General features: G+C 53.4%; 2 protein-coding genes across 3 annotated transcripts in view; both read right to left on the bottom strand.

Annotated features, from left to right (window-relative positions):
- Nucleotides 1-120: 120 nt before the first annotated feature.
- LOC132320376 (electroneutral sodium bicarbonate exchanger 1-like) lies at nt 121-13105 on the bottom strand. 2 transcript variants are annotated; one of them, XM_059832668.1, is made up of 23 exons: nt 13018-13087; nt 12185-12313; nt 11601-11736; nt 11227-11387; nt 10943-11122; nt 10686-10774; nt 10396-10553; nt 9939-10026; nt 9287-9433; nt 9016-9107; nt 8333-8507; nt 8063-8196; nt 7200-7445; nt 6992-7097; nt 6477-6638; nt 5678-5791; nt 5168-5329; nt 4325-4576; nt 3617-3685; nt 2896-3069; nt 2659-2796; nt 2117-2217; nt 1509-1596 (listed from the first exon to the last, which is right to left on the bottom strand). In XM_059832668.1, the coding sequence occupies exons 2-23, from the start codon at nt 12282-12284 to the stop codon at nt 1509-1511; spliced, it is 3072 nt and encodes a 1023-aa protein (XP_059688651.1). In that variant the 5' UTR covers nt 12285-12313; nt 13018-13087. The 2 variants fall into 2 exon arrangements, with proteins under 2 accessions (XP_059688652.1, XP_059688651.1); XM_059832669.1 differs by lacking the exons at nt 1509-1596; nt 2117-2217 and adding an exon at nt 121-147 and having other exon boundaries at nt 11601-11773; nt 12210-12313; nt 13018-13105.
- A 5203-nt stretch (nt 13106-18308) lies between these two features.
- The window catches only part of LOC132320336 (electroneutral sodium bicarbonate exchanger 1-like), a gene marked incomplete at its 3' end in the record, with an annotated part of 28391 nt that continues 18710 nt past the window's right edge, over nt 18309-27989 (bottom strand). Inside the window, exons 24-41 of the mRNA XM_059832615.1 lie at nt 27775-27903; nt 27191-27326; nt 26920-26977; nt 25966-26143; nt 25529-25590; nt 24877-25041; nt 24608-24699; nt 23925-24099; nt 23655-23788; nt 22792-23037; nt 22584-22689; nt 22069-22230; nt 21270-21383; nt 20760-20921; nt 19918-20169; nt 19210-19278; nt 18489-18662; nt 18309-18389 (exon numbers count right to left, since the gene is read on the bottom strand). Of these exons, the coding sequence (XP_059688598.1) occupies nt 18309-18389; nt 18489-18662; nt 19210-19278; nt 19918-20169; nt 20760-20921; nt 21270-21383; nt 22069-22230; nt 22584-22689; nt 22792-23037; nt 23655-23788; nt 23925-24099; nt 24608-24699; nt 24877-25041; nt 25529-25590; nt 25966-26143; nt 26920-26977; nt 27191-27326; nt 27775-27903 (2495 nt within the window). The remainder of the gene's footprint in view (nt 18390-18488; nt 18663-19209; nt 19279-19917; nt 20170-20759; nt 20922-21269; nt 21384-22068; nt 22231-22583; nt 22690-22791; nt 23038-23654; nt 23789-23924; nt 24100-24607; nt 24700-24876; nt 25042-25528; nt 25591-25965; nt 26144-26919; nt 26978-27190; nt 27327-27774; nt 27904-27989) is intronic.

Here is a 27989-nt window from a genome sequence, read left to right as displayed (position 1 = left end):
TCTTCCCCAGCCTCTCCCTCCACTTACTCCAAACCCCACCCTCAGCACAGCCCCACACACACTCCCCTCCTCCTTCCTCTGACCTCTCTCTTCCTTAATCCTTTCCTCACCTCCAGCACACTATACAGAGGGAGCCAGACGCACCACCTCCTCCACTGACTTCCCTGGCCAGGCGGGGACACGGTTGGAAAAATACTTTGGAATACCCGGAGCTGCTCAGCTCTTGCGGCCTAAGGCTTCAACTCCTTCAGCTGCTTCCGCCTCCCTTTTCTCGGGAACCGCTCCCGCGGCGCTGCAGGACAGCAGCTGTCCCCTCCGACAGTCACCATGCCACGCTGGCAAAAGTCAACCTACAGCTTGCAAAACCCCATCCCGTAAAAGCCGTCTGATTTTGGCCCTGCTTGGGGATGTACCCCTTTCTTCCTTACAGAGCAATTCTGTAGTTTCTTTTCCCCACCCGTTTGCAAGGAGCAACAACTTGCCCTTGGCATTTGGGGTTGGCTTCATGCACGAACAGGCTCCCGCAGAGGATGGGACAAGCCGATGGCAGGAGGGCTCGTGCACCCGTCCCAGCTGGGCACGAGGCACCAGTTGCAGACGCCGAGAGCCTGGAGCACGTGCTGAGCCCACAGCAAGATGCAGGGCTGCAAGGGGACCTTTTCTTCTGGCTTGTCCTCTCCTCCCAGGCTCCACGGCCAGCCGACTCGACCGCATCTGCCTGAGGTGACACCACAGCCCAACGACCCCCCGCCCCAAAACCTCAAGAGAGCACGAGAGCCATCTCTGCTTCACAGCTTCTTCCTGCATAGCGGCAGGGGAAGGGAGAAGGAAAAGGCATCTTGCCGCTTTCCTCCCGGCTCATCCCACCCTGGGAGAGAAGAGACTTTGCAAGGACAGGGGAGAAGAAAAAACTACAGAGTGCCAGGGAGGTAAAAGGAAGGAAAACAGCACTGAATGATAAAGCGGCAGCAGTCCCTCTACCACTACAAACCCACACCACCACACGCACGTACACACGGGAACTTCACGACACCGAACTCCCATTGACTGGCACGTACACCTCAGTTTGCTGGTCTAGAGATACTGAATGCCTGAAGCACACCAAGGAGAACTGAAAACATCGACATGGCTTTAATGGGAATCCTCCAACTGGAAAACAGCAGTATCTCCCCGTCTCTGCGTTGGCACGTCCCTGAGTCACGTTCTCACTCCTCCCCTTCAAAGCCGAGGCTCCTAAATAGCAAAACTGGGGGGAAAAAAGACAAAAAGAGGGAGAGCACCATCAGTGGAAGACCTGCCGGCTGCTGCTGGTTCAACCCTGTTCGTGGGACCACCCCGGCAGTGACGAGCTGGTTTGCATGCCACGGTCCTCGCTGCCTGTTCCCAGGGACGGGCCGTTTGCTCGGTACTGCCTGCCGAAGCACGGGAAAACTGTAGGCATGCGCCGTCGCTTGCAGAGGAGCACGGTCACGTTCACATGCAATCCTTTACCTCTTTCCTCCCCGGATTCAGACTGTTTCTGTGTTCATAGTGAGAGCCTTCCACACGCTCGTTTTCAACACTTCCTCCGAGATATTAATCTCGCAAGGATCAGTCCTGCAATAAATATTTCACAGAGCAATCCGTGACTACGGGAACTGATGCCACCAAGTGCGTTAGCATCAGCAAGAGGAACAGCGGGGCCCCGAGAATCAAAGCTCAGCATAAGCACGGCAGGTTTTGCTGGATGAGGAGTTTTGCGAGGCAAGCCTGAGAGCTGCAGAGCTACAGCTCCGTGCAAAAGCTCTTGCGGGCGTTTAGCCTTGGAGTGGGCTCCTAAGCCACTGCTGGTACAGATCATGCCTGCAACTCCTCGTTTTTACGTATGAGGATCTCCAGCTACCCTAAAGTCACTGAGGATGCGACTTTTTGGGGTCAGATGGGAGTTGTGCAGCCACTCTGCTTGGAGGCAGAGCCCTGCGATCCCCTCCTGCAGCCCTGCCCGTAGATGTGATTTTCCCACCAAGCTGACTGCTGCTTTCTATGGGACGCTCAAGAAAGATGCAAGTGGAAAAAACTGTGCCAAACACCTTCCAACTAATCTTGCCGGGGGTCCTGGCACTTGGTGGGGCTTTACCTGTCCCTGCTTTGCTTTGGGATATCCAAGTTGCTGGTCTTGCCCAGTTTCAGCAGAACTGAACCGGCAGCAGCAGCAGCTTCCATCATTTTCGGGGACTCCTGACGGAAAAAAGGGACAAATCAAGTTCTCTGTCTTGGATCCAAGTGGAAAAAACCTGAACACCCAGCAAAAACATTGCATGCTGCCCTCTCCTTCTGACTCGTGGCACCTTTAGCTATTAGCGCAGCAGGGTAAAGACCTTTCACTCTGAATTTTTTTGGGGGGGGGGTTAAAAACACTGTTACGAGCCAATCTTTCCATCATCATCATCATCATCTGTTATTATAAATGACTCATTTAAAAAATTATACCTCTATTCAAGTGTTAAGCTCACTGCTCATTCAGGGAAAAAAAAGGTTAAGATGTGGGATCCAGGCTATTAGGATCTGTTTCTTTTGAGTTCTGATCTTGCCCCAACATGTAAAGACAAGCTGTGCTAGAAACAGGCAATCTCACAGCCCGAGGGAGATGTCCAGCCCCGAGCGCCCAGCAAGCGTTACCTCTTCTTCATTGGCTTCGTTTTTGGCACCGTCCAACTTCTTCTTCTTGCTCTCTGGCATAAGGTCATCCAGGAAGCTGAGCTCTCGCTTTGAGAAGCAGAAATCCATGGCTTTCCGGACAAATACAAGAGCCAAAACCTGCACGAAATAGAGGGAAGATGCGGTGAGGCCAGAGGTGGTGCTACATCTCACTCCAACGCGGCAAACATCCCTGTGCCGAGCGGCACCGCCTCTTACCATCATGGGAAAGACGATGGCGGCACGGGACACCTTGATGGCCCAGAGCAGGACGAGGCAGATCAGCTGGATCACGGTGAAGAAGTGCACCTTTCGCAAGGGGACGTGCCGCAGGTAGATGAAATCCGGCTGGTGTTTCGCCGGCATCCAAAACAGCTTCAAGCGATCGAAGAACTGCAAAGTCAAAGTGGAAAAGTTGCCACCTTGGGACTGCGGAAAGCTTCTGGCCCTCTTGAGACGTGGAGGGAGTTTTCAGGATCTCGCTCGCCATGAGAAACCGTGGATCCCACTATGCTCCTCCTGGGAGCAGCACCCATTTTCCCTTCGCTCCAGCTAGAAACCAGCTTGCCCGTGAGAGCTGCCCACCCACGTGCAATTATGCCACGTTATTCTATGATTAGCTTGTCTTGGCCCACTGAATCCCCCAGCAAGGATTTCCACCAGTGGTAGAAATTGCCTTCCCTGTGCACTCAACTCCCCCATTTTCACCTAACCAAACACTGGCCTGCCCTAACCTGTGTTTAAACAGGGAGCGCTCAACTTGCCCGGTCCTCCCAGCCCTATAGACCTCCTGTGCCTCCTCCAATCTTTTTCGTACACAAAATATTTTCATTGCTTGCTTTCCGAGAGGTTTTTTTCCCATGCCGCTGCTTTTTTCCTGCTTCTACGGAGATGAAATACCAGGCAGCGGACATGCTGCACGCTGTAAAAAAGTCCGTACCTGAATTTCTCCGAGCGACGACACGCCCATGTAGAGAAAGACGCCGTAAAGCACAGGCATTGGTATAAACTGAAAGAAAGAATGCAATCATTTATTTTTTTAAATTGCATTTTCAGTAGTACCACTCTCTTCTACAGGCACTGCCTCAAATTGCCTACAGCTTTCCAGTTTCCACAGGGTTAGAGACGTGTCGGATTTTAACCAGCAGAGCTTTTGTGCCTGCGAGTGAGCTAACGCTCTGCTTTAGGCTGACCGTTGGAGTTATCTTTCATCAGCAGAATCCTATCTTCCAGAAAGGTTGGAGGAAAACAGGCGACCATGCTACCATATGCCACGTTCTGTGACGGTAGAAAAACCTTTCTCCTTATTCTTGTAGCAACAAGCAAAAGCGACGTGCCTCCTCTTAGCCTAGCGAGGAGATTATCTTGTGGGAGGAACACGCAAGGAAGCCCATGGAGATGATTTCAGTGTGTTTAGCTACTGGAACGGCTGTGCTGAGGCATTTGGGGGAGCAAATTGCCATCGATAACGTGCTGAACGGCTGGAAAGCGTAAGCGAGGAGGCTGCTTCCCACTGTGGGTCAAGCCCCAAGGTTTGGGATCACCTCCTCCTCCGCTCCACAGCTGCTCGGGCCTGGAGAGAGGGGACTGGTTTTGGGTAACCTCCAAAAAGCTCGTGGCTGTTGGGTGTTTTGCATTTTCCTCTTACCTTTAACACAGAAGTGAAGAAGACAGAGCAGCCCATGAGCACAAAGATCATGGAGCCAGTGACTCTCTGCTCTCGTATCCCCAGAAACTTGGGTTGTTCTCCTGGAGCTGCGCACTCAGACTCGACTTTGAGGCTATTCACGTGGGTGATGGACAGGACGGTGGCAGCCACAAACCAGGGCAGCCCCATCACGGAGCACACCCCGAGCATCACGGCCACCATGAAAAGGTCCAGGTGGTACCCACATCCTTTCTGCGGGAAGCAAAACAAGGAGATGAGCGTCCCACAGCACAAGAGCAAGGACAACGTCGCAAGTCAGGCTCAAACCCTGCTAGAGCGCAAGTCAACTTCTTGAGAATTTAAAACACGCCTCGGAAACAAATAAGGAGGTATCTGCTCTTTGTGCAAGCCCCTTGCATGAAAAGGTGGCAGGAGTTCAGACAAAGTGGATTTGGTTGTGCGATAGCTACTTCTCAAAAGAAAAAAAAAAGACCGGGTTTTTTCCTTCATAAAGAAATTTCCACCACTTGCAAGTAGGATGTGACTCTGAGTTATCCCTGGCAGCGCGTCAACACAATTCGATCCCCCATCCACTGCTGACGTTTTAAAACAAAACCACGCTTCTCTATTGCTCCAAGATTAATTTGCTCCTCTGAAAGGCTGCTCATCTGAACTCCCTGTCGTTTGCTCCCTGTGTCATCATTAATGCAGGAGAGCATCCTGCCACGCAACCTGACGTTTTCCCAAACCAATGCCTTCCCAAAGCATTTGGAATAGGAGCTTCTCCCCGTGCCTGCAGCCCGGAGTGGGTTGGGGATGGGCTCATCTCTTGCAGCCCCTTACCTTCAGCCTGTGCTCCTTCCTGTTCACAATAACAGCAGTGATCTGCTGGTCCATGAAGATCAAGATGGTGCAGAGCAGAGCTGGGATGAGCGCAGCCAACACCGTCCACCAAGGGTTGGGTCCTACGGGGTTGATGAACCACCCGCGGTCGTCTCTGGTAGGCTGCAACAAAGCACACACATCAGCATCATCTCCCAGCCCAGCCACCTCACTGGCTTTGCTTTTCCCCTCCATTCCCATGTCAGAGCACCTCCCAGCCCTGGCTTCACGTCACCCTGGGGTTCAGCACTGCCGCTGCCCTCTTTGCAAGCACCTACAGATACTTCTCCTGGAGGTATCTAGTTTTGGGGCTGTCTTCTCCTTTCCCGAAGGAAACAATGCGCTTGGAGGCAGAAGAGGAGATGGTCGCACCACCAGCATCTCCTCCGGACTCAGCCCTGTCCTGCCCCGGCATCACCTTGTGGCATCCCCAAGGGCTGAAACCAGCTCCCTGCCAAAACACCCCGTTACCTTGAACATATGGGGGACGTGGAGCTTCGGTGATGGGATCCCAATCATGAAGTCCATGAGCACCATGACGACGATGGTGAGGAAAACAGCAAAGTCGCTTACTGTGGACCGTACCTGGGGCAAGAAACCAGAGCTGAAGGGGGCGTCGCAAAGGGGGCCACAACATGACATGGAAAAGTGAGGGACGTCAACGCCATTAAGACCGGTTAACAAAACCCCTCCATGCTGAGGACATGCAGCCAAATCCCTTGGTTAGATACCGTTGCTGTGTTTGTGCCTGTGAGATCTGGTGCCAGGCAATACAAAATGTTTAATTAGGTGGAAAAGGGTTGTCTTAATTGAAACCTTAAAAAAAAAAATAAAATTACAAAAGAAGGAAGCAGATGTCTGCCACGACAGCCACGCTCACAGCTAAAACGGGAATAAGGCACTGAGGCATCATTTGCTCCTCAAAAGGAAGAAATAGTGTCGTTTGCTATGGCAGCTCCTCAGCTGAATCAGCCTTCCCCTTGAGCACATAATGCACAGAAGGTGAAAAAAAGTAACTGTGGAAGACCTGATTTCCCACTGCCTGAGCAAGAGATGGCTCCAGGACAGGTCGCCAGGCAGGTGGGAAATGCTACGATCCTTTTGCGCTCATGGAAATGAGTGAGGGACGTCCACGCTGATGGAGAGCTTGGCCTTCAAGGTCAACGTTTCCCAGCTCGACCGAGTGGTGGCAAATACTGCTTAGTGCTCCAGGAAAGCCATTTTGGGAAATGAGCGTGGAGACTGCTGCTGGCCACCGTCTTCTACCTACTCTGGTTGGGAAGTATCGGCTGGTCTTAAACTTCTTCAGTAAGCTCGACAGCACAAAGGTGGAGAAGAAGAGGATGCAGCACCAGAAGAGGACGTCAGGCGTGTAGGGGCCATTGGGTCCACAGGCAGGTCCTTGAAACTCTCCATGCAAATACCGACATTCCTGGAGAAACAGAGCATCAGGACACAAAGGCAGTGCACGTGCGGCAAGGAAACCTCGCATAACGAGGGGGTTATTTCTGCTGCCGGTCAGAAATATTGTCCTGCCACCGCGTTGAGGAGGCGGACAGTTATTACCCACGATGTTGGGCACAAGGTGGACTGGACAAGGTGGACTCTCCTTCCCAGGACCAAGCGGGTTAAAACCACCCATTAGATGTAAGCAATGACTTTTCAGAGCAGCACTAGCACAGCTGGAAGCCCATCACCACCTGAAGGGCTCCGACTTGTGCACCACGCGAATGCCCCTGGACCCCGTGGCCGCGGCACGAGGAAGCAGTGGCTCGGGGCACTTACGGTCACCGTGAGGTTTTCCCAGGCGATGCCAGACACGTTGATCTTGTTGCTCTCCCAGAAACGCAGGGTTTCATTGCTGGGATGCGTCGGTGCCTCACACTTACAGCTGGGAGGAGAGAAGCCAAGACACGGGTAAGGGAGAGGCGATGCAGGTGCAGCCCTGAGCTCCTGCCAAGGGGCAGGGGCGTTTTAGGAGGAAAAAACCCACTAGTCGATGGTGAGGAAGTCGAGCTGGCTGTGCATGTGCACAGGGTAGGTCTCCCGCAGGTGACTCAGCTTCTCTAGAGCCTCGTAGATGAAGATGAGGCAGATGAGGGAGGCGAAGGCTTCTTCAGTGAAGCGGGTGATGTAGCACACCAAAGAGCTGGCGTCGGTGGCCACCAGCACGATGCAGAAGAAGGCGGTCCACAGCCCGATGCATGCCCGCAGAGAGAGATAGGAGAGCGTGTACTCCCTGGGAAACCAAAATAAAACCAAGGGTGGAAAGGCCAGCAAGAGGCTCCAAGTTGGGGCTTAATGATAAATTTAAATTGCAATAAGGGTGGTTCATCTCACATCGAAGTCATCACAGCAGAAGGACTGTCATGGAAAATACCCATTTCACATGAAAAACTCCTACTTTTTCAATGAAATCATCCAAACTCACAACATTTCAGCAGTAGACTATTTGGCTACCTGAGCAAACTGTATTTCCACTTCCAGCAACAATCAGGCTAAGAAGTGCCTTGTTTTGTACTCAGAGGGAAGCAAATCTTCCCCCATTCCCAAACCAGAGTGATTTGTCTCCTCTTCCTTGTGCAGCCCATCTTGGGCATCCACATCCTTGTGGTTTCTCCTCCTCCAGCTGCTTCGCTTTAAGCCTAAAACCCCCAAATGACCCCATCCATCCTTCAGAGAGCCAGGGCTCTCGCACCATCACATACTAAAGCAGCAGCGTGCAGCATCTGTGACACACAAGACAACTTCAATCGAACAACTGCCGCTGAGAGAAATGAAAGACAAACATCTTTTCTCCATCCCCGCTGCCTTCTGAAGGCTCTCACAGCACCCGGCCGCAGCAACCAGCCTTACTTGCAGAATTTGTAGAGGATCTTCTCAAAGACGAGCACGGGTCCGGTGCTGCCGAGGATGGTGAGAGGTTGGCCAGCAAAGAGGGAAAACACCACGCCGGTCATGGAGGCGCCCAGCAGCGACTCCATGGCACTCTGTCCGGGGAAGAGAGGCAGCAGTGAGTACAGAAAGCATTAGGGGGAAAAAAAACCCAGAGCAAACTCACTGCAGCAAGGACTTTTGCATGAGTTTTATCCTCCCCCGTGCCACCCAACAGAGAGAGCTGCTCACTATGTGGCCATCGGTCGCCTCCCCCAGCAGTCCCCCAAAGGTGATGACAGGGGACATGCAGGCACAGTAGAGGAAGAGGAAGGACGCCAGACACTGCAGCCTCAGACCATCCCGAAAGTCGCTCCAGAACCACGGGGCTTTTCGCTTCACATCCAGGATCAAACCTCCAAAGAGCCTGGAAGAAGGACAAAATAGAGACAGTTCTCCTGCAAGACCACATGGACTTTTCTTGGCTGCAGAAGGGCAATCACAAGCATGGAGTAATTTTCAGTGCTGAAAAGAAGCCGTCTCCTTCTCCCTTTTTACACCCACTAGAAACTGAGGCACGCCAAAATGCCCTCCAACAACAAAAATAAAAAGAAGAAAAAAGAAAAAACAAGACCTAACCTGAGAGCCCATCCCCTCTTACTGCAACACTCCCTTGCTCTGAGAAGCAGCAGAGCTCTACCTGGAGGTATTTGCACATCTGCTTCCACCCCAAATCAAGAAAACCTGTGTGCACTGATGCTGTGGCTGAGCCCAGCTGCCCACATCTCCCACCTGCCCAGCCCAGGGACCCAGCTGGGCATGTGGAGCCCCTTCACTGAACCAAAAAACCCCCAAAACCTGCTCAAAGGCAAGGTGCATGCTCAGATTTGGGAGGCAAGCAGAAAAAAACCACCCCAAACTATCAAATCTTGCACCTTCCCGTCCGCTCCAGTTCAGGACCGCTGTGCTTCTCCGGCTTGGTGTGAGAAGCACTGTCATCAAGAGCTCCTGGCATCTTCCTTTTTTCCTGTTCAAATGGAAATAAGAGAAAGACAGCTATTTGTAACCACTGGCTTGTTTTGCTTCTGGTCTGGCCATGTGACTGTGTCAAATAGGGACCTTGTGAATCTGGAGCCCTGAACAGCATCCCCAGCTGCCTGCCGTCCTGCCCGTCCCCCTCGCACCTCCCTCCACCGCAGCACCCACCTGCGAAGGGACGTTTTTCGGGGGCTCGATTCGGATCGATGGATCCCACTCTCCAGGCGGCAAGACCGTGACCTGATCCAGAAACTCATCGATGCCGGCCACGAGGTCAGCCCGGTTCTTGGCTTTATAGGCGACGTCATGGAAAACCTGCCCGTAGGAGACAACCTGCTCAGAGGACAACCCATCTCGCATGCCCTAAGCAGTGCAATAAGCACTTGGCTAAACGCAAGATAATTTCCCCCAAATTTCCTGCTGGCAATGGCAGGAAGTATTCCCCCAAAAGGAAAAATCTGTCCATCGTGTTCCTTGTAATCCTCTCCTCCACGAGGCCCCCCATCCCCCATGGCACACCGCAGCCTGTTGCTTAAAGAGGACAAGTTTTACTGGCCCTGGCAATGCCACCACTGGGGACAGCGTGCTGGGGACCCCGGGGAGAAGGACGAGGTGCAGGATGCACCCCGGGTGGGATTTCAGCCTCCAGGATGTGGGGGGATGCAAACGTGCGTGTTTGCTTTGGGGTGCGAACGAAGGGTGGGCTATTTGGAGAGCTGCCGGCAGCGGGGACAGCAAACGCTCTTCCTCACTACTACAGAGACAGGGAGAGGTGAAGAAAGCCAAAAATGACCCAGAGATATCCCTTCTCACGTCGCACCTCATCCGTCATGATAGTAGCCATGGACCTGCCGATCTCATGGTACTGATGGGCTTTTCCTTCTGGTCCAAGCAAAACAAACAGGAACCTGGGCAAGACAAACAAAAGGAGAGAGACGAACGTGTCATGGCTCAAAGAGCACCCAAGGAAATCCCTGGCAGCTCCCAGCCCAGAGCACGGCTCGAGAGGGGACACGGAGGCTCACCGACTCCGGTGATGAATTGGAAATTCATCAAAACCCATCGCAAATTTCATTTTGGGGCCAACTCTCATTCACGTTGGCCAATGGGTTTAAAAGCTACAGCAGGGAAGGGGGAAATGAAGGCAAGGAGACGTGGCTGGCAGAAACGTGCTGGCTCCCGCTGGCCTTGTTCCCTTGGGATGCCAAACTGGTGCATGCCATCTGATGTTTTGTTGGGGGGGTTTGAAATAAAAACTTTGTGCTTCTCGTTCAGACCTTGTTGGGATGGGAACTTCCGTCATGCCCGAGAGGAGGACAGCCGGGGTCAGGCGGACAAATGCCATGATGGGCTGGCGAAGGAAATCCAGCTCTCCTACGAGCACGTTGGACGCTTCAGCCCCGCTGGGAATTTTCTTCATGAAGTGCAGCTCCGCCTGGGCACAACAAGCCATTTTCAGGCAATTACCCCAAAAGCAAAGCCCACAGCACCCTGCAGCTCCCTCTGCAGCCAAGGTTGCAACAGCAAATTCGGCCCTGAAGGCCTAAGAAAGCTATGAGTGTCTCACCTTGCTTAAATCCGTTGTGCTGGTCTCATGGTTCACCCCATTTTTAGCTTCCACAGTGGTGGGAGAAGGATGAGGGGTAAGTGTTTGAGCTGGTAGAAAAAAGAAAGACACTCAGAAAGACGGACAAGGAGCAATTGGGATGCTTCTCCTTTGCTAGGACAAACCTAATGGGGCCAAAGCCCTGCAGAAACCCTCATCTGCTGCCAAAGCCCTGCAGAAACCTTCACCGGGTGCCAAAGCCCTGCAGGAACCCTCACCTGGCTTGTCGAGGAGGTGCAGGTCCGACCCCTTCTTGCTCACATCAGCAAACGAGCGGAGAAGGTTGTTTCTTTTCTTCTCGTTCTGATGGTGGTGCTTCTTCAAAAGAACTTCTCCAATTTTTGCCCGCGTGCGCTCGTCAAACTCCGTGAGCTGTTCTTGCTGGCCCAGGATCAGATCTGAGCATGGCACAGGAAAATGAGGCAGGGTTTGATCTGGGAAGGAAGGGCACAGCGGCGAGCCAAGCTCGACCGTTCCCGGAGGGACGCGGCACCCACAGTACCTGCGATCTCTTCGATGCTGTTGGCACTAATGTCCAGCAGCACCGTGCCATTGATGATGCAGCTCCTCAGCTCAAAGAGGCTGTGCAAGGACAGCGTGGCCACATAGGGCTTGCTCCAGCGCTCGCCGCCGTCTTCCACGTCCTCCTCAAACTTCAGCCACCTGCGGACATCGGGTGCTGTCAGCCCCATTGCAAGGAAACAGCCCCAGCTCTCCAACCCCTTTAACAGAGCTACAGGTAGCAAGAGGAGACGGCTCCTCGCATCAGCACCTACAGCTGCAAAAGCTTCGCGTCCTGCGGAGCGGAAAGCAGAGCCCGCGTGCACTGCTGGCGCAGGGACTCCTCTCCCACCACAGCCGGCAGCAGGGATTTACCTTGCCGTTTCCTTCCACTCGGCATCTTCGCCCTCTTTCACGCAGATCTCATCCAGCTCGGTGAACAAGGCGTGAGGGACATGCTGCTCGTCCTCCTTGGTCCTGAGGATGAACTGCACCCGCTGGGACGGGGTGCCTGGGGGCAGAACACAGAGACCCGTCCCGTTACCACGCTCGAATATGGCCCATCACGCTCACATGCAAAGCGGGCATCAGATCGGCACCAGTTCAGCCACAAATATTGGGCCGGCCCCTCTCCCCTGGCTCTGTTGGGGCTTGCACAGAGCCACGGAGAAGGAGAAGCATCTATTCCACCCCTGCACAAGGATGGGCAGCTTTCCTTCCCCACATTTCCATTTTTAAAGCAGGCATCCCGCTGAGGAAGATGAGCCTAAATCCATTATACATTTAACTACCTCAAAAAAAAAAGATGAAAGTTTTGAAAAAGAGGGTCTTGTTAAATAATGCCACTTTCCCTCGGAAGAACAGCAAGTCACTCAAACTAGCCACATGGACCTGCTTGCAGAAGACCCCAGCGCCCATGTAGCCCCAAGGAGTTTAGTGAACGGGGTGGCGGGACTTACAGTGGTAGCCCCGCTCCGTCGGGGCACAGTCCTCCTCCTGTTCCCGATGCTTCTGCTTGTGGGGTCGGTGATGCCGGTGGCATTGCCCCACCAGCGGCATCTGCACGCCGGCGTACAGGGTCCGGTGGCCTGCAAAAAAGCAGCATTTGCATCACTCGCGATATTGGGGAGATGGATGACGCAGACACCACGGTTAAATCAGTGCAGCCGTCCCAGGAGGAAACACCAATTTTGTTTTCACTGGATCCCTGAATGTCACAGACCTCTCCTTTTTTCCAAGCCTGTTTTACTCGAACTTTGCAACAACGGAGCAACAACAAGTGATGGCTCCCCCAAAAGTGCCCTGAAAGCATCCAACCTCTTCTCAAATTCCAGCTTGGGCTGGCCAACACTCAGCCTTGCTCATTAAGCAGTGACAGAAGGGAATTCTTTTTAAAATCCTTGTATGGCACAAGGCGACAAGAGAAGATCCAATCAGTCCCATGATAAGGAACTCCAGAAGAAAAGAAGAAAAGCACAGCCTCGCGCCTGCAGCTGTCCAATTATTCTCCAGACCTCTCCAAGCCAGGAGCAGCCTCTGCGAGTAAACAAGCCGTGAATTATCCAGCCCCATGGCTAAAGCTCACACCGTGACCTCCGCGGGGGCTTTTTCCCTCTGTTGAAAAGCCGTAATAGTAAAACACGTGAAAATAACTGTGCTGCTTTATTAAGAAGCATGGCACGTTTTGCTGCACATGATGTCACACCGAGTGAGGGACATTGTAGGGACTTTGTGCAATGGGAAAAGGTGCCGGGCTGGTGGCCCCTCTACCAGCATCTCAGCAGAGACTCACCTTCCAACTCCTCCTTCTCATAGTGAATCTTGGCACCGTTGCTCCTTCTCCCCTGGTCAATCAGTGCCTCCTCGTCATGCCTCTGTTTAGCAATGAGAAGAAGGTAAAAGTTGGGGCTGGGTGTCTAGAGCTCCCTTGCGTCCTGCCGGCAAGTCTCCTTCTCTCTTAGACACCGTTTTGCCTCCGTGCTGCGACCAGGGACGCTAAACCTGCCCCTGGCAGCCCTCCCCAGTGCAAAGCATCTCCCCCTGCCCATCCTTCTGCCCTCCAGGGAAATGCCAATGGGATTTCGGGGAGAGTTTTCCCCCTGTTTGGGGGATGCTCAGCCCTTCGGCTGTGCTACCTGTAACTCTTCCAGAAGTGTCATTTTGTAAGCCCCGTTCTGGTTCATCCTCACGTCGGTCACCGGTTTGGGGGGATAATTGAACCTCCAGATCAATCAGGGGGCCAGAGTCCCCCGGGACACCTGGACAGCTCTCACCGAGAGGAGCTCAGTGGCACCCAGTGTGCACCAACTCCAGAGACACAACAAGTGACCGTTTATGGCATCACAATCGGTGATGCGTATCCAGGCAGTTATTTAAAGCCACGCACCCCAGGACTCTTCCCGCTTGGAAAACTTAGTGGATGGGGAGAAACCAGCTCTGTTTTGGGCAAAAACTAGCCGGAATAGAGAAAAGGGGTGTAAATGCCGCATCCTGCTGGGCCGAAAGGCATAAGCAGCGTTTGGGTGTATTTAAAAGCACAAGCTGCCAAAATACGAGAGAGGTGCAAAGCCTTGGGGAAAATACGCCTTACGGGGCAAAATACGCATTAGGAGGAAACATAGGAGGAAACAGGACAAGTGAGCACCTCCGTCTCTGCGGCAAGATGCTCTCAGCGTCCCATGGCCCTTCTGTTGCAGCATCCTCGAAATCGCGGCAAGCCTTGCGCGGAGATGCCACCGAAGGAAAGGGCCCCGCTCAGAACTCACTCGGTCCCGGTTAGGCCACTCAAATGGACTCGGAGCGCTTATTTTGTTGAGGAAATTGCTGGAGGAGTTAAGGGTTTCGTAGAGCTGTGGGGTTGCGGACCTGTGGCCTTGGGATGGGATGGAGCAGGAAGGGGAGAAGCCTCCGGAAAGCAGTTTATCCCATCCCAGCATGGGCACCAGCACTTGCAAACGCTTTGCCTTCCCTCTCTGTCCTTCGCTGCTGACAGGTGCCTGCAAAACATCACATTGTCAAAACTGGGCTGGGCAAGGGGATGCCGAGCTTTGCATCGCTCACTTTGGAGTTTTGGAGCAGCCAGAGTTGTTCCGCTTAGCACTATTTCCTAAGCACAAAGCTCCGGTTGGCTGCTTCGAAGCTGCTTTTGTTGGGAGGCTGAAAGCAGTAATTGCTTGTAAAACTGAAATCGGAAATCACTGGAGCAAAGGAGGAAGGTCCGACTTTTCGGGGAACGGTTCTCTTTGCAGAAGGTGAGTGCCTTTTCCTCCCTTCTGTACTACCAACCTCTGAAGAAATCAAACCAGAGTAATGAGTGCTTGCTGACAGGCACCCAGCAGTCTGGTTTTCAGCAAATAAAGGGTGACGATTGGGCAGCCTCACTATTACAATGTGCCTCGTTCTTCTGTATTTGTCCAGACGAGCTCCCTTCTGGCTCTCTACCAGCCCACGCAGGGACATTGCCATGTCCCCCCCAGGATTTCTCGGCTGTCTCAGCCCAGAGACGGGCTGCACGGGGACGTGGCGGGGCAGAGTCAGGAGGGGGCCATGCTTCGGGCACGGTGCTGAGCCCCACTCCACGCTGGCGGCTGCGTGGCAGGAAAAGCCTTTGGGGACCTTCTGCCGTGAACCTCAACATCAGCTCTCCATCCTGGAGCTGGAGGAGGTTGAGCGAAACCTCGGGGCAGCACCACGCTCCCTCCCAGGAGCAGCAAGCAGGGACCAGGGCGGAGGCACGAACCCACCGCAGCCGAGCAAGACGTCGGGCAAATGATATGGGACGGGATAGTGCATATACCTGATGTCAGGAACAAGCCTGGCCGGGCTTGGCAGACCCCCTGAAACCCAAAATTATTTCTATGGATTTATTACGGCTTTTCTGGAGGATGCTCCACACAGTGAAGTACTTTGCAGGACACAGCCCCTGCCCTGGCCACCTCCTGCAGGGAGGCTGCCAGATGCCACCATGTGCATTAAACCACCTTTTCTCCCCCCATCCTTCCCTCCTGAGCAGATGGCAGTCGTACGAATCCCAAAGCACCCAAAGCTTCGCCTCCAACACCAAGCGGCACTCGGAAGGCACCTTCACCACTCTTAGGGATTTACCCACGCCGGCCACCCTAACAGGGGCCGACCCTGGGATCCCGCTGAGAAGGCAGAGTCCCAGGGAAGGCTTCCCATCCCTCTTTGAGGAGTTCTCGGGTGACAGCTCGAGCTGGCTGCCTCCGGAGAGGGACCCCTACCCCCACTCATGCCCCCCAATTATACCTGTACCACCCAGCACCCCATCCCCAGGTCCAACCTGGAGGCCGAGCCCTTAATTCTCCCAGAGGGACATCACTTTCCCTTGGCTTCCAGCTCCGGCCTGGGGCTCTTCCCCAGCCTCTCCCTCCACTTACTCCAAACCCCACCCTCAGCACAGCCCCACACACACTCCCCTCCTCCTTCCTCTGACCTCTCTCTTCCTTAATCCTTTCCTCACCTCCAGCACACTATACAGAGGGAGCCAGACGCACCACCTCCTCCACTGACTTCCCTGGCCAGGCGGGGACACGGTTGGAAAAATACTTTGGAATACCCGGAGCTGCTCAGCTCTTGCGGCCTAAGGCTTCAACTCCTTCAGCTGCTTCCGCCTCCCTTTTCTCGGGAACCGCTCCCGCGGCACTGCAGGACAGCAGCTGTCCCCTCCGACAGTCACCATGCCACGCTGGCAAAAGTCAACCTACAGCTTGCAAAACCCCATCCCGTAAAAGCCGTCTGATTTTGGCCCTGCTTGGGGATGTACCCCTTTCTTCCTTACAGAGCAATTCTGTAGTTTCTTTTCCCCACCCGTTTGCAAGGAGCAACAACTTGCCCTTGGCATTTGGGGTTGGCTTCATGCACGAACAGGCTCCCGCAGAGGATGGGACAAGCTGATGGCAGGAGGGCTCGTGCACCCGTCCCAGCTGGGCACGAGGCACCAGTTGCAGACGCCGAGAGCCTGGAGCACGTGCTGAGCCCACAGCAAGATGCAGGGCTGCAAGGGGACCTTTTCTTCTGGCTTGTCCTCTCCTCCCAGGCTCCACGGCCAGCCGACTCGACCGCATGTGCCTGAGGTGACACCACAGCCCAACGACCCCCCGCCCCAAAACCTCAAGAGAGCACGAGAGCCATCTCTGCTTCACAGCTTCTTCCTGCATAGCGGCAGGGGAAGGGAGAAGGAAAAGGCATCTTGCCGCTTTCCTCCCGGCTCATCCCACCCTGGGAGAGAAGAGACTTTGCAAGGACAGGGGAGAAGAAAAAACTACAGAGTGCCAGGGAGGTAAAAGGAAGGAAAACAGCACTGAATGATAAAGCGGCAGCAGTCCCTCTACCACTACAAACCCACACCACCACACGCACGTACACACGGGAACTTCACGACACCGAACTCCCATTGACTGGCACGTACACCTCAGTTTGCTGGTCTAGAGATACTGAATGCCTGAAGCACACCAAGGAGAACTGAAAACATCGACATGGCTTTAATGGGAATCCTCCAACTGGAAAACAGCGGTATCTCCCCGTCTCTGCGTTGGCACGTCCCTGAGTCACGTTCTCACTCCTCCCCTTCAAAGCCGAGGCTCCTAAATAGCAAAACTGGGGGGAAAAAAGACAAAAAGAGGGAGAGCACCATCAGTGGAAGACCTGCCGGCTGCTGCTGGTTCAACCCTGTTCGTGGGACCACCCTGGCAGTGACAAGCTGGTTTGCATGCCACGGTCCTCGCTGCCTGTTCCCAGGGACGGGCCGTTTGCTCGGTACTGCCTGCCGAAGCACGGGAAAACTGTAGGCATGCGCCGTCGCTTGCAGAGGAGCACGGTCACGTTCACATGCAATCCTTTACCTCTTTCCTCCCCGGATTCAGACTGTTTCTGTGTTCATAGTGAGAGCCTTCCACACGCTCGTTTTCAACACTTCCTCCGAGATATTAATCTCGCAAGGATCAGTCCTGCAATAAATATTTCACAGAGCAATCCGTGACTACGGGAACTGATGCCACCAAGTGCGTTAGCATCAGCAAGAGGAACAGCGGGGCCCCGAGAATCAAAGCTCAGCATAAGCACGGCAGGTTTTGCTGGATGAGGAGTTTTGCGAGGCAAGCCTGAGAGCTGCAGAGCTACAGCTCCGTGCAAAAGCTCTTGCGGGCGTTTAGCCTTGGAGTGGGCTCCTAAGCCACTGCTGGTACAGATCATGCCTGCAACTCCTCGTTTTTACGTATGAGGATCTCCAGCTACCCTAAAGTCACTGAGGATGCGACTTTTTGGGGTCAGATGGGAGTTGTGCAGCCACTCTGCTTGGAGGCAGAGCCCTGCGATCCCCTCCTGCAGCCCTGCCCGTAGATGTGATTTTCCCACCAAGCTGACTGCTGCTTTCTATGGGACGCTCAAGAAAGATGCAAGTGGAAAAAATTGTGCCAAACACCTTCCAACTAATCTTGCCGGGGGTCCTGGCACTTGGTGGGGCTTTACCTGTCCCTGCTTTGCTTTGGGATATCCAAGTTGCTGGTCTTGCCCAGTTTCAGCAGAACTGAACCGGCAGCAGCAGCAGCTTCCATCATTTTCGGGGACTCCTGACGGAAAAAAGGGACAAATCAAGTTCTCTGTCTTGGATCCAAGTGGAAAAAACCTGAACACCCAGCAAAAACATTGCATGCTGCCCTCTCCTTCTGACTCGTGGCACCTTTAGCTATTAGCGCAGCAGGGTAAAGACCTTTCACTCTGAATTTTTTGGGGGGGGGTTAAAAACACTGTTACGAGCCAATCTTTCCATCATCATCATCATCATCTGTTATTATAAATGACTCATTTAAAAAATTATACCTCTATTCAAGTGTTAAGCTCACTGCTCATTCAGGGAAAAAAAAGGTTAAGATGTGGGATCCAGGCTATTAGGATCTGTTTCTTTTGAGTTCTGATCTTGCCCCAACATGTAAAGACAAGCTGTGCTAGAAACAGGCAATCTCACAGCCCGAGGGAGATGTCCAGCCCCGAGCGCCCAGCAAGCGTTACCTCTTCTTCATTGGCTTCGTTTTTGGCACCGTCCAACTTCTTCTTCTTGCTCTCTGGCATAAGGTCATCCAGGAAGCTGAGCTCTCGCTTTGAGAAGCAGAAATCCATGGCTTTCCGGACAAATACAAGAGCCAAAACCTGCACGAAATAGAGGGAAGATGCGGTGAGGCCAGAGGTGGTGCTACATCTCACTCCAACGCGGCAAACATCCCTGTGCCGAGCGGCACCGCCTCTTACCATCATGGGAAAGACGATGGCGGCACGGGACACCTTGATGGCCCAGAGCAGGACGAGGCAGATCAGCTGGATCACGGTGAAGAAGTGCACCTTTCGCAAGGGGACGTGCCGCAGGTAGATGAAATCCGGCTGGTGTTTCGCCGGCATCCAAAACAGCTTCAAGCGATCGAAGAACTGCAAAATCGAGGTGGAAAAGTTGCCACCTTGGGACTGCGGAAATCTTCTGGCCCTCTTGAGACGTGGAGGGAGTTTTCAGGATCTCGCTCGCCATGAGAAATCGTGGATCCCACTATGCTCCTCCTGGGAGCAGCACCCATTTTCCCTTCGCTCCAGCTAGAAACCAGCTTGCCCGTGAGAGCTGCCCACCCACGTGCAATTATGCCACGTTATTCTATGATTAGCTTGTCTTGGCCCACTGAATCCCCCAGCAAGGATTTCCACCAGTGGTAGAAATTGCCTTCCCTGTGCACTCAACTCCCCCATTTTCACCTAACCAAACACTGGCCTGCCCTAACCTGTGTTTAAACAGGGAGCGCTCAACTTGCCCGGTCCTCCCAGCCCTATAGACCTCCTGTGCCTCCTCCAATCTTTTTCGTACACAAAATATTTTCATTGCTTGCTTTCCGAGAGGTTTTTTTCCCATGCCGCTGCTTTTTTCCTGCTTCTACGGAGATGAAATACCAGGCAGCGGACATGCTGCACGCTGTAAAAAAGTCCGTACCTGAATTTCTCCGAGCGACGACACGCCCATGTAGAGAAAGACGCCGTAAAGCACAGGCATTGGTATAAACTGAAAGAAAGAATGCAATCATTTATTTTTTTAAATTGCATTTTCAGTAGTACCACTCTCTTCTACAGGCACTGCCTCAAATTGCCTACAGCTTTCCAGTTTCCACAGGGTTAGAGACGTGTCGGATTTTAACCAGCAGAGCTTTTGTGCCTGCGAGTGAGCTAACGCTCTGCTTTAGGCTGAACGTTGGAGTTATCTTTCATCAGCAGAATCCTATCTTCCAGAAAGGTTGGAGGAAAACAGGCGACCATGCTACCATATGCCACGTTCTGTGACGGTAGAAAAACCTTTCTCCTTATTCTTGTAGCAACAAGCAAAAGCGACGTGCCTCCTCTTAGCCTAGCGAGGAGATTATCTTGTGGGAGGAACACGCAAGGAAGCCCATGGAGATGATTTCAGTGTGTTTAGCTACTGGAACGGCTGTGCTGAGGCATTTGGGGGAGCAAATTGCCATCGATAACGTGCTGAACGGCTGGAAAGCGTAAGCGAGGAGGCTGCTTCCCACTGTGGGTCAAGCCCCAAGGTTTGGGATCACCTCCTCCTCCGCTCCACAGCTGCTCGGGCCTGGAGAGAGGGGACTGGTTTTGGGTAACCTCCAAAAAGCTCGTGGCTGTTGGGTGTTTTGCATTTTCCTCTTACCTTTAACACAGAAGTGAAGAAGACAGAGCAGCCCATGAGCACAAAGATCATGGAGCCAGTGACTCTCTGCTCTCGTATCCCCAGAAACTTGGGTTGTTCTCCTGGAGCTGCGCACTCAGACTCGACTTTGAGGCTATTCACGTGGGTGATGGACAGGACGGTGGCAGCCACAAACCAGGGCAGCCCCATCACGGAGCACACCCCGAGCATCACGGCCACCATGAAAAGGTCCAGGTGGTACCCACATCCTTTCTGCGGGAAGCAAAACAAGGAGATGAGCGTCCCACAGCACAAGAGCAAGGACAACGTCGCAAGTCAGGCTCAAACCCCGCTAGAGCGCAAGTCAACTTCTTGAGAATTTAAAACACGCCTTGGAAACAAATAAGGAGGTATCTGCTCTTTGTGCAAGCCCCTTGCATGAAAAGGTGACAGGAGTTCAGACAAAGTGGATTTGGTTGTGCGATAGCTACTTCTCAAAAGAAAAAAAGAGACCGGGTTTTTTCCTTTATAAAGAAATTTCCACCACTTGCAAGTAGGATGTGACTCTGAGTTATCCCTGGCAGCGCGTCAACACAATTCGATCCCCCATTCACTGCTGACATTTTAAAACAAAACCACGCTTCTCTATTGCTCCAAGATTAATTTGCTCCTCTGAAAGGCTGCTCATCTGAACTCCCTGTCGTTTGCTCCCTGTGTCATCATTAATGCAGGAGAGCATCCTGCCACGCAGCCTGACGTTTTCCCAAACCAATGCCTTCCCAAAGCATTTGGAATAGGAGCTTCTCCCCGTGCCTGCAGCCCGGAGTGGGTTGGGGATGGGCTCATCTCTTGCAGCCCCTTACCTTCAGCCTGTGCTCCTTCCTGTTCACAATAACAGCAGTGATCTGCTGGTCCATGAAGATCAAGATGGTGCAGAGCAGAGCTGGGATGAGCGCAGCCAACACCGTCCACCAAGGGTTGGGTCCTACGGGGCTGATGAACCACCCGCGGTCGTCTCTGGTAGGCTGCAACAAAGCACACACATCAGCATCATCTCCCAGCCCAGCCACCTCACTGGCTTTGCTTTTCCCCTCCATTCCCATGTCAGAGCACCTCCCAGCCCTGGCTTCACGTCACCCTGGGGTTCAGCACTGCCGCTGCCCTCTTTGCAAGCACCTACAGATACTTCTCCTGGAGGTATCTAGTTTTGGGGCTGTCTTCTCCTTTCCCGAAGGAAACAATGCGCTTGGAGGCAGAAGAGGAGATGGTCGCACCACCAGCATCTCCTCCGGACTCAGCCCTGTCCTGCCCCGGCATCACCTTGTGGCATCCCCAAGGGCTGAAACCAGCTCCCTGCCAAAACACCCCGTTACCTTGAACATATGGGGGACGTGGAGCTTCGGTGATGGGATCCCAATCATGAAGTCCATGAGCACCATGACGACGATGGTGAGGAAAACAGCAAAGTCGCTTACTGTGGACCGTACCTGGGGCAAGAAACCAGAGCTGAAGGGGGCGTCGCAAAGGGGGCCACAACATGACATGGAAAAGTGAGGGACGTCAACGCCATTAAGACCGGTTAACAAAACCCCTCCATGCTGAGGACATGCAGCCAAATCCCTTGGTTAGATACCGTTGCTGTGTTTGTGCCTGTGAGATCTGGTGCCAGGCAATACAAAATGTTTAATTAGGTGGAAAAGGGTTGTCTTAATTGAAACCTTAAAAAAAAAAATAAAATTACAAAAGAAGGAAGCAGATGTCTGCCACGACAGCCACGCTCACAGCTAAAACGGGAATAAGGCACTGAGGCATCATTTGCTCCTCAAAAGGAAGAAATAGTGTCGTTTGCTATGGCAGCTCCTCAGCTGAATCAGCCTTCCCCTTGAGCACATAATGCACAGAAGGTGAAAAAAAGTAACTGTGGAAGACCTGATTTCCCACTGCCTGAGCAAGAGATGGCTCCAGGACAGGTCGCCAGGCAGGTGGGAAATGCTACGATCCTTTTGCGCTCATGGAAATGAGTGAGGGACGTCCACGCTGATGGAGAGCTTGGCCTTCAAGGTCAACGTTTCCCAGCTCGACCGAGTGGTGGCAAATACTGCTTAGTGCTCCAGGAAAGCCATTTTGGGAAATGAGCGTGGAGACTGCTGCTGGCCACCGTCTTCTACCTACTCTGGTTGGGAAGTATCGGCTGGTCTTAAACTTCTTCAGTAAGCTCGACAGCACAAAGGTGGAGAAGAAGAGGATGCAGCACCAGAAGAGGACGTCAGGCGTGTAGGGGCCATTGGGTCCACAGGCAGGTCCTTGAAACTCTCCATGCAAATACCGACATTCCTGGAGAAACAGAGCATCAGGACACAAAGGCAGTGCACGTGCGGCAAGGAAACCTCGCATAACGAGGGGGTTATTTCTGCTGCCGGTCAGAAATATTGTCCTGCCACCGCGTTGAGGAGGCGGACAGTTATTACCCACGATGTTGGGCACAAGGTGGACTGGACAAGGTGGACTCTCCTTCCCAGGACCAAGCGGGTTAGAACCACCCATTAGATGTAAGCAATGACTTTTCAGAGCAGCACTAGCACAGCTGGAAGCCCATCACCACCTGAAGGGCTCCGACTTGTGCACCACGCGAATGCCCCTGGACCCCGTGGCCGCGGCACGAGGAAGCAGTGGCTCGGGGCACTTACGGTCACCGTGAGGTTTTCCCAGGCGATGCCAGACACGTTGATCTTGTTGCTCTCCCAGAAACGCAGGGTTTCATTGCTGGGATGCGTCGGTGCCTCACACTTACAGCTGGGAGGAGAGAAGCCAAGACACGGGTAAGGGAGAGGCGATGCAGGTGCAGCCCTGAGCTCCTGCCAAGGGGCAGGGGCGTTTTAGGAGGAAAAAACCCACTAGTCGATGGTGAGGAAGTCGAGCTGGCTGTGCATGTGCACAGGGTAGGTCTCCCGCAGGTGACTCAGCTTCTCTAGAGCCTCGTAGATGAAGATGAGGCAGATGAGGGAGGCGAAGGCTTCTTCAGTGAAGCGGGTGATGTAGCACACCAAAGAGCTGGCGTCGGTGGCCACCAGCACGATGCAGAAGAAGGCGGTCCACAGCCCGATGCATGCCCGCAGAGAGAGATAGGAGAGCGTGTACTCCCTGGGAAACCAAAATAAAACCAAGGGTGGAAAGGCCAGCAAGAGGCTCCAAGTTGGGGCTTAATGATAAATTTAAATTGCAATAAGGGTGGTTCATCTCACATCGAAGTCATCACAGCAGAAGGACTGTCATGGAAAATACCCATTTCACATGAAAAACTCCTACTTTTTCAATGAAATCATCCAAACTCACAACATTTCAGCAGTAGACTATTTGGCTACCTGAGCAAACTGTATTTCCACTTCCAGCAACAATCAGGCTAAGAAGTGCCTTGTTTTGTACTCAGAGGGAAGCAAATCTTCCCCCATTCCCAAACCAGAGTGATTTGTCTCCTCTTCCTTGTGCAGCCCATCTTGGGCATCCACATCCTTGTGGTTTCTCCTCCTCCAGCTGCTTCGCTTTAAGCCTAAAACCCCCAAATGACCCCATCCATCCTTCAGAGAGCCAGGGCTCTCGCACCATCACATACTAAAGCAGCAGCGTGCAGCATCTGTGACACACAAGACAACTTCAATCGAACAACTGCCGCTGAGAGAAATGAAAGACAAACATCTTTTCTCCATCCCCGCTGCCTTCTGAAGGCTCTCACAGCACCCGGCCGCAGCAACCAGCCTTACTTGCAGAATTTGTAGAGGATCTTCTCAAAGACGAGCACGGGTCCGGTGCTGCCGAGGATGGTGAGAGGTTGGCCAGCAAAGAGGGAAAACACCACGCCGGTCATGGAGGCACCCAGCAGCGACTCCATGGCACTCTGTCCGGGGAAGAGAGGCAGCAGTGAGTACAGAAAGCATTAGGGGGAAAAAAAACCCAGAGCAAACTCACTGCAGCAAGGACTTTTGCATGAGTTTTATCCTCCCCCGTGCCACCCAACAGAGAGAGCTGCTCACTATGTGGCCATCGGTCGCCTCCCCCAGCAGTCCCCCGAAGGTGATGACAGGGGACATGCAGGCACAGTAGAGGAAGAGGAAGGACGCCAGACACTGCAGCCTCAGACCATCCCGAAAGTCGCTCCAGAACCACGGGGCTTTTCGCTTCACATCCAGGATCAAACCTCCAAAGAGCCTGGAAGAAGGACAAAATAGAGACAGTTCTCCTGCAAGACCACATGGACTTTTCTTGGCTGCAGAAGGGCAATCACAAGCATGGAGTAATTTTCAGTGCTGAAAAGAAGCCGTCTCCTTCTCCCTTTTTACACCCACTAGAAGCTGAGGCACGCCAAAATGCCCTCCAACAACAAAAATAAAAAGAAGAAAAAAGAAAAAACAAGACCTAACCTGAGAGCCCATCCCCTCTTACTGCAACACTCCCTTGCTCTGAGAAGCAGCAGAGCTCTACCTGGAGGTATTTGCACATCTGCTTCCACCCCAAATCAAGAAAACCTGTGTGCAATGATGCTGTGGCTGAGCTCAGCTGCCCACATCTCCCACCTGCCCAGCCCAGGGACCCAGCTGGGCATGTGGAGCCCCTTCACTGAACCAAAAAACCCCAAAAACCTGCTCAAAGGCAAGGTGCATGCTCAGATTTGGGAGGCAAGCAGAAAAAAAACACCCCAAACTATCAAAGCTTGCACCTTCCCGTCCGCTCCAGTTCAGGACCGCTGTGCTTCTCTGGCTCACTGTCAGAAGCACTGTCATCGAGAGCTCCTGGCATCTTCCTTTTTTCCTGTTCAAATGGAAATAAGAAAGACAGCTATTTGTAACCACTGGCTTGTTTTGCTTCTGGTCTGGCCATGTGACTGTGTCAAACAGGGACCTTGTGAATCTGGAGCCCTGAACAGCATCCCTAGCTGCCTGCCGTCCTGCCCGTCCCCCTCGCATCTCCCTCCACCGCAGCACCCACCTGCGAAGGGACGTTTTTTGGGGGCTCGATTCGGATCGATGGATCCCACTCTCCAGGCGGCAAGACCGTGACCTGATCCAGAAACTCATCGATGCCGGCCACGAGGTCAGCCCGGTTCTTGGCTTTATAGGCGACGTCATGGAAAACCTGCCCGTAGGAGACAACCTGCTCAGAGGACAACCCATCTCGCATGCCCTAAGCAGTGCAATAAGCACTTGGCTAAACGCAAGATAATTTCCCCCAAATTTCCTGCTGGCAATGGCAGGAAGTATTCCCCCAAAAGGAAAAATCTGTCCATCGTGTTCCTTGTAATCCTCTCCTCCACGAGGCCCCCCATCCCCCATGGCACACCGCAGCCTGTTGCTTAGAGAGGACAAGTTTTACTGGCCCTGGCAATGCCACCACTGGGGACAGCGTGCTGGGGACCCCGGGGAGAAGGACGAGGTGCAGGATGCACCCCGGGTGGGATTTCAGCCTCCAGGATGTGGGGGGATGCAAACGTGCGTGTTTGCTTTGGGCTGCGAACGAAGGGTGGGCTATTTGGAGAGCTGCCAGCAGCGGGGACAGCAAATGCTCTTCCTCACTACTACAGAGACAGGGAGAGGTGAAGAAAGCCAAAAATGACCCAGAGATATCCCTTCTCACGTCGCACCTCATCCGTCATGATAGTAGCCATGGACCTGCCGATCTCATGGTACTGATGGGCTTTTCCTTCTGGTCCAAGCAAAACAAACAGGATCCTGGGCAAGACAAACAAAAGGAGAGAAACGAACGTGTCATGGCTCAAAGAGCACCCAAGGAAATCCCTGGCAGCTCCCAGCCCAGAGCACGGCTCGAGAGGGGACACGGAGGCTCACCGACTCCGGTGATGAATTGGAAATTCATCAAAACCCATCGCAAATTTCATTTTGGGGCCAACTCTCATTCACGTTGGCCAATGGGTTTAAAAGCTACAGCAGGGAAGGGGGAAATGAAGGCAAGGAGACGTGGCTGGCAGAAACGTGCTGGCTCCCGCTGGCCTTGTTCCCTTGGGATGCCAAACTGATGCATGCCATCTGATGTTTTGTTGGGGGGGTTTGAAATAAAAACTTTGTGCTTCTCGTTCAGACCTTGTTGGGATGGGAACTTCCGTCATGCCCGAGAGGAGGACAGCCGGGGTCAGGCGGACAAATGCCACGATGGGCTGGCGAAGGAAATCCAGCTCTCCTACGAGCACGTTGGACGCTTCAGCCCCGCTGGGAATTTTCTTCATGAAGTGCAGCTCCGCCTGGGCACAACAAGCCATTTTCAGGCAATTACCCCAAAAGCAAAGCCCACAGCACCCTGCAGCTCCCTCTGCAGCCAAGGTTGCAACAGCAAATTCGGCCCTGAAGGCCTAAGAAAGCTATGAGTGTCTCACCTTGCTTAAATCCGTTGTGCTGGTCTCATGGTTCACCCCATTTTTAGCTTCCACAGTGGTGGGAGAAGGATGAGGGGTAAGTGTTTGAGCTGGTAGAAAAAAGAAAGACACTCAGAAAGACGGACAAGGAGCAATTGGGATGCTTCTCCTTTGCTAGGACAAACCTAATGGGGCCAAAGCCCTGCAGAAACCCTCATCTGCTGCCAAAGCCCTGCAGAAACCTTCACCGGGTGCCAAAGCCCTGCAGGAACCCTCACCTGGCTTGTCGAGGAGGTGCAGGTCCGACCCCTTCTTGCTCACATCAGCAAACGAGCGGAGAAGGTTGTTTCTTTTCTTCTCGTTCTGATGGTGGTGCTTCTTCAAAAGAACTTCTCCAATTTTTGCCCGCGTGCGCTCGTCAAACTCCGTGAGCTGTTCTTGCTGGCCCAGGATCAGATCTGAGCATGGCACAGGAAAATGAGGCAGGGTTTGATCTGGGAAGGAAGGGCACAGCGGCGAGCCAAGCTCGACCGTTCCCGGAGGGACGCGGCACCCACAGTACCTGCGATCTCTTCGATGCTGTTGGCACTAATGTCCAGCAGCACCGTGCCATTGATGATGCAGCTCCTCAGCTCAAAGAGGCTGTGCAAGGACAGCGTGGCCACATAGGGCTTGCTCCAGCGCTCGCCGCCGTCTTCCACGTCCTCCTCAAACTTCAGCCACCTGCGGACATCGGGTGCTGTCAGCCCCATTGCAAGGAAACAGCCCCAGCTCTCCAACCCCTTTAACAGAGCTACAGGTAGCAAGAGGAGACGGCTCCTCGCATCAGCACCTACAGCTGCAAAAGCTTCGCGTCCTGCGGAGCGGAAAGCAGAGCCCGCGTGCACTGCTGGCGCAGGGACTCCTCTCCCACCACAGCCGGCAGCAGGGATTTACCTTGCCGTTTCCTTCCACTCGGCATCTTCGCCCTCTTTCACGCAGATCTCATCCAGCTCGGTGAACAAGGCGTGAGGGACATGCTGCTCGTCCTTCTTGGTCCTGAGGATGAACTGCACCCGCTGGGACGGGGTGCCTGGGGGCAGAACACAGAGACCCGTCCCGTTACCACGCTCGAATATGGCCCATCACGCTCACATGCAAAGCGGGCATCAGATCGGCACCAGTTCAGCCACAAATATTGGGCCGGCCCCTCTCCCCTGGCTCTGTTGGGGCTTGCACAGAGCCACGGAGAAGGAGAAGCATCTATTCCACCCCTGCACAAGGATGGGCAGCTTTCCTTCCCCACATTTCCATTTTTAAAGCAGGCATCCCGCTGAGGAAGATGAGCCTAAATCCATTATACATTTAACTACCTCAAAAAAAAAAGATGAAAGTTTTGAAAAAGAGGGTCTTGTTAAATAATGCCACTTTCCCTCGGAAGAACAGCAAGTCACTCAAACTAGCCACATGGACCTGCTTGCAGAAGACCCCAGCGCCCATGTAGCCCCAAGGAGTTTAGTGAACGGGGTGGCGGGACTTACAGTGGTAGCCCCGCTCCGTCGGGGCACAGTCCTCCTCCTGTTCCCGATGCTTCTGCTTGTGGGGTCGGTGATGCCGGTGGCATTGCCCCACCAGCGGCATCTGCACGCCGGCGTACAGGGTCCGGTGGCCTGCAAAAAAGCAGCATTTGCATCACTCGCGATATTGGGGAGATGGATGACGCAGACACCACGGTTAAATCAGTGCAGCCGTCCCA

This window comes from Gavia stellata, chromosome 35 (assembly GCF_030936135.1).
Source record: "Gavia stellata isolate bGavSte3 chromosome 35, bGavSte3.hap2, whole genome shotgun sequence".
NCBI lineage: Eukaryota > Metazoa > Chordata > Aves > Gaviiformes > Gaviidae > Gavia > Gavia stellata.
The sequence above is the reverse complement of the archived record's forward strand: the minus strand, read 5'-3'. Positions and strand labels throughout refer to the sequence as shown.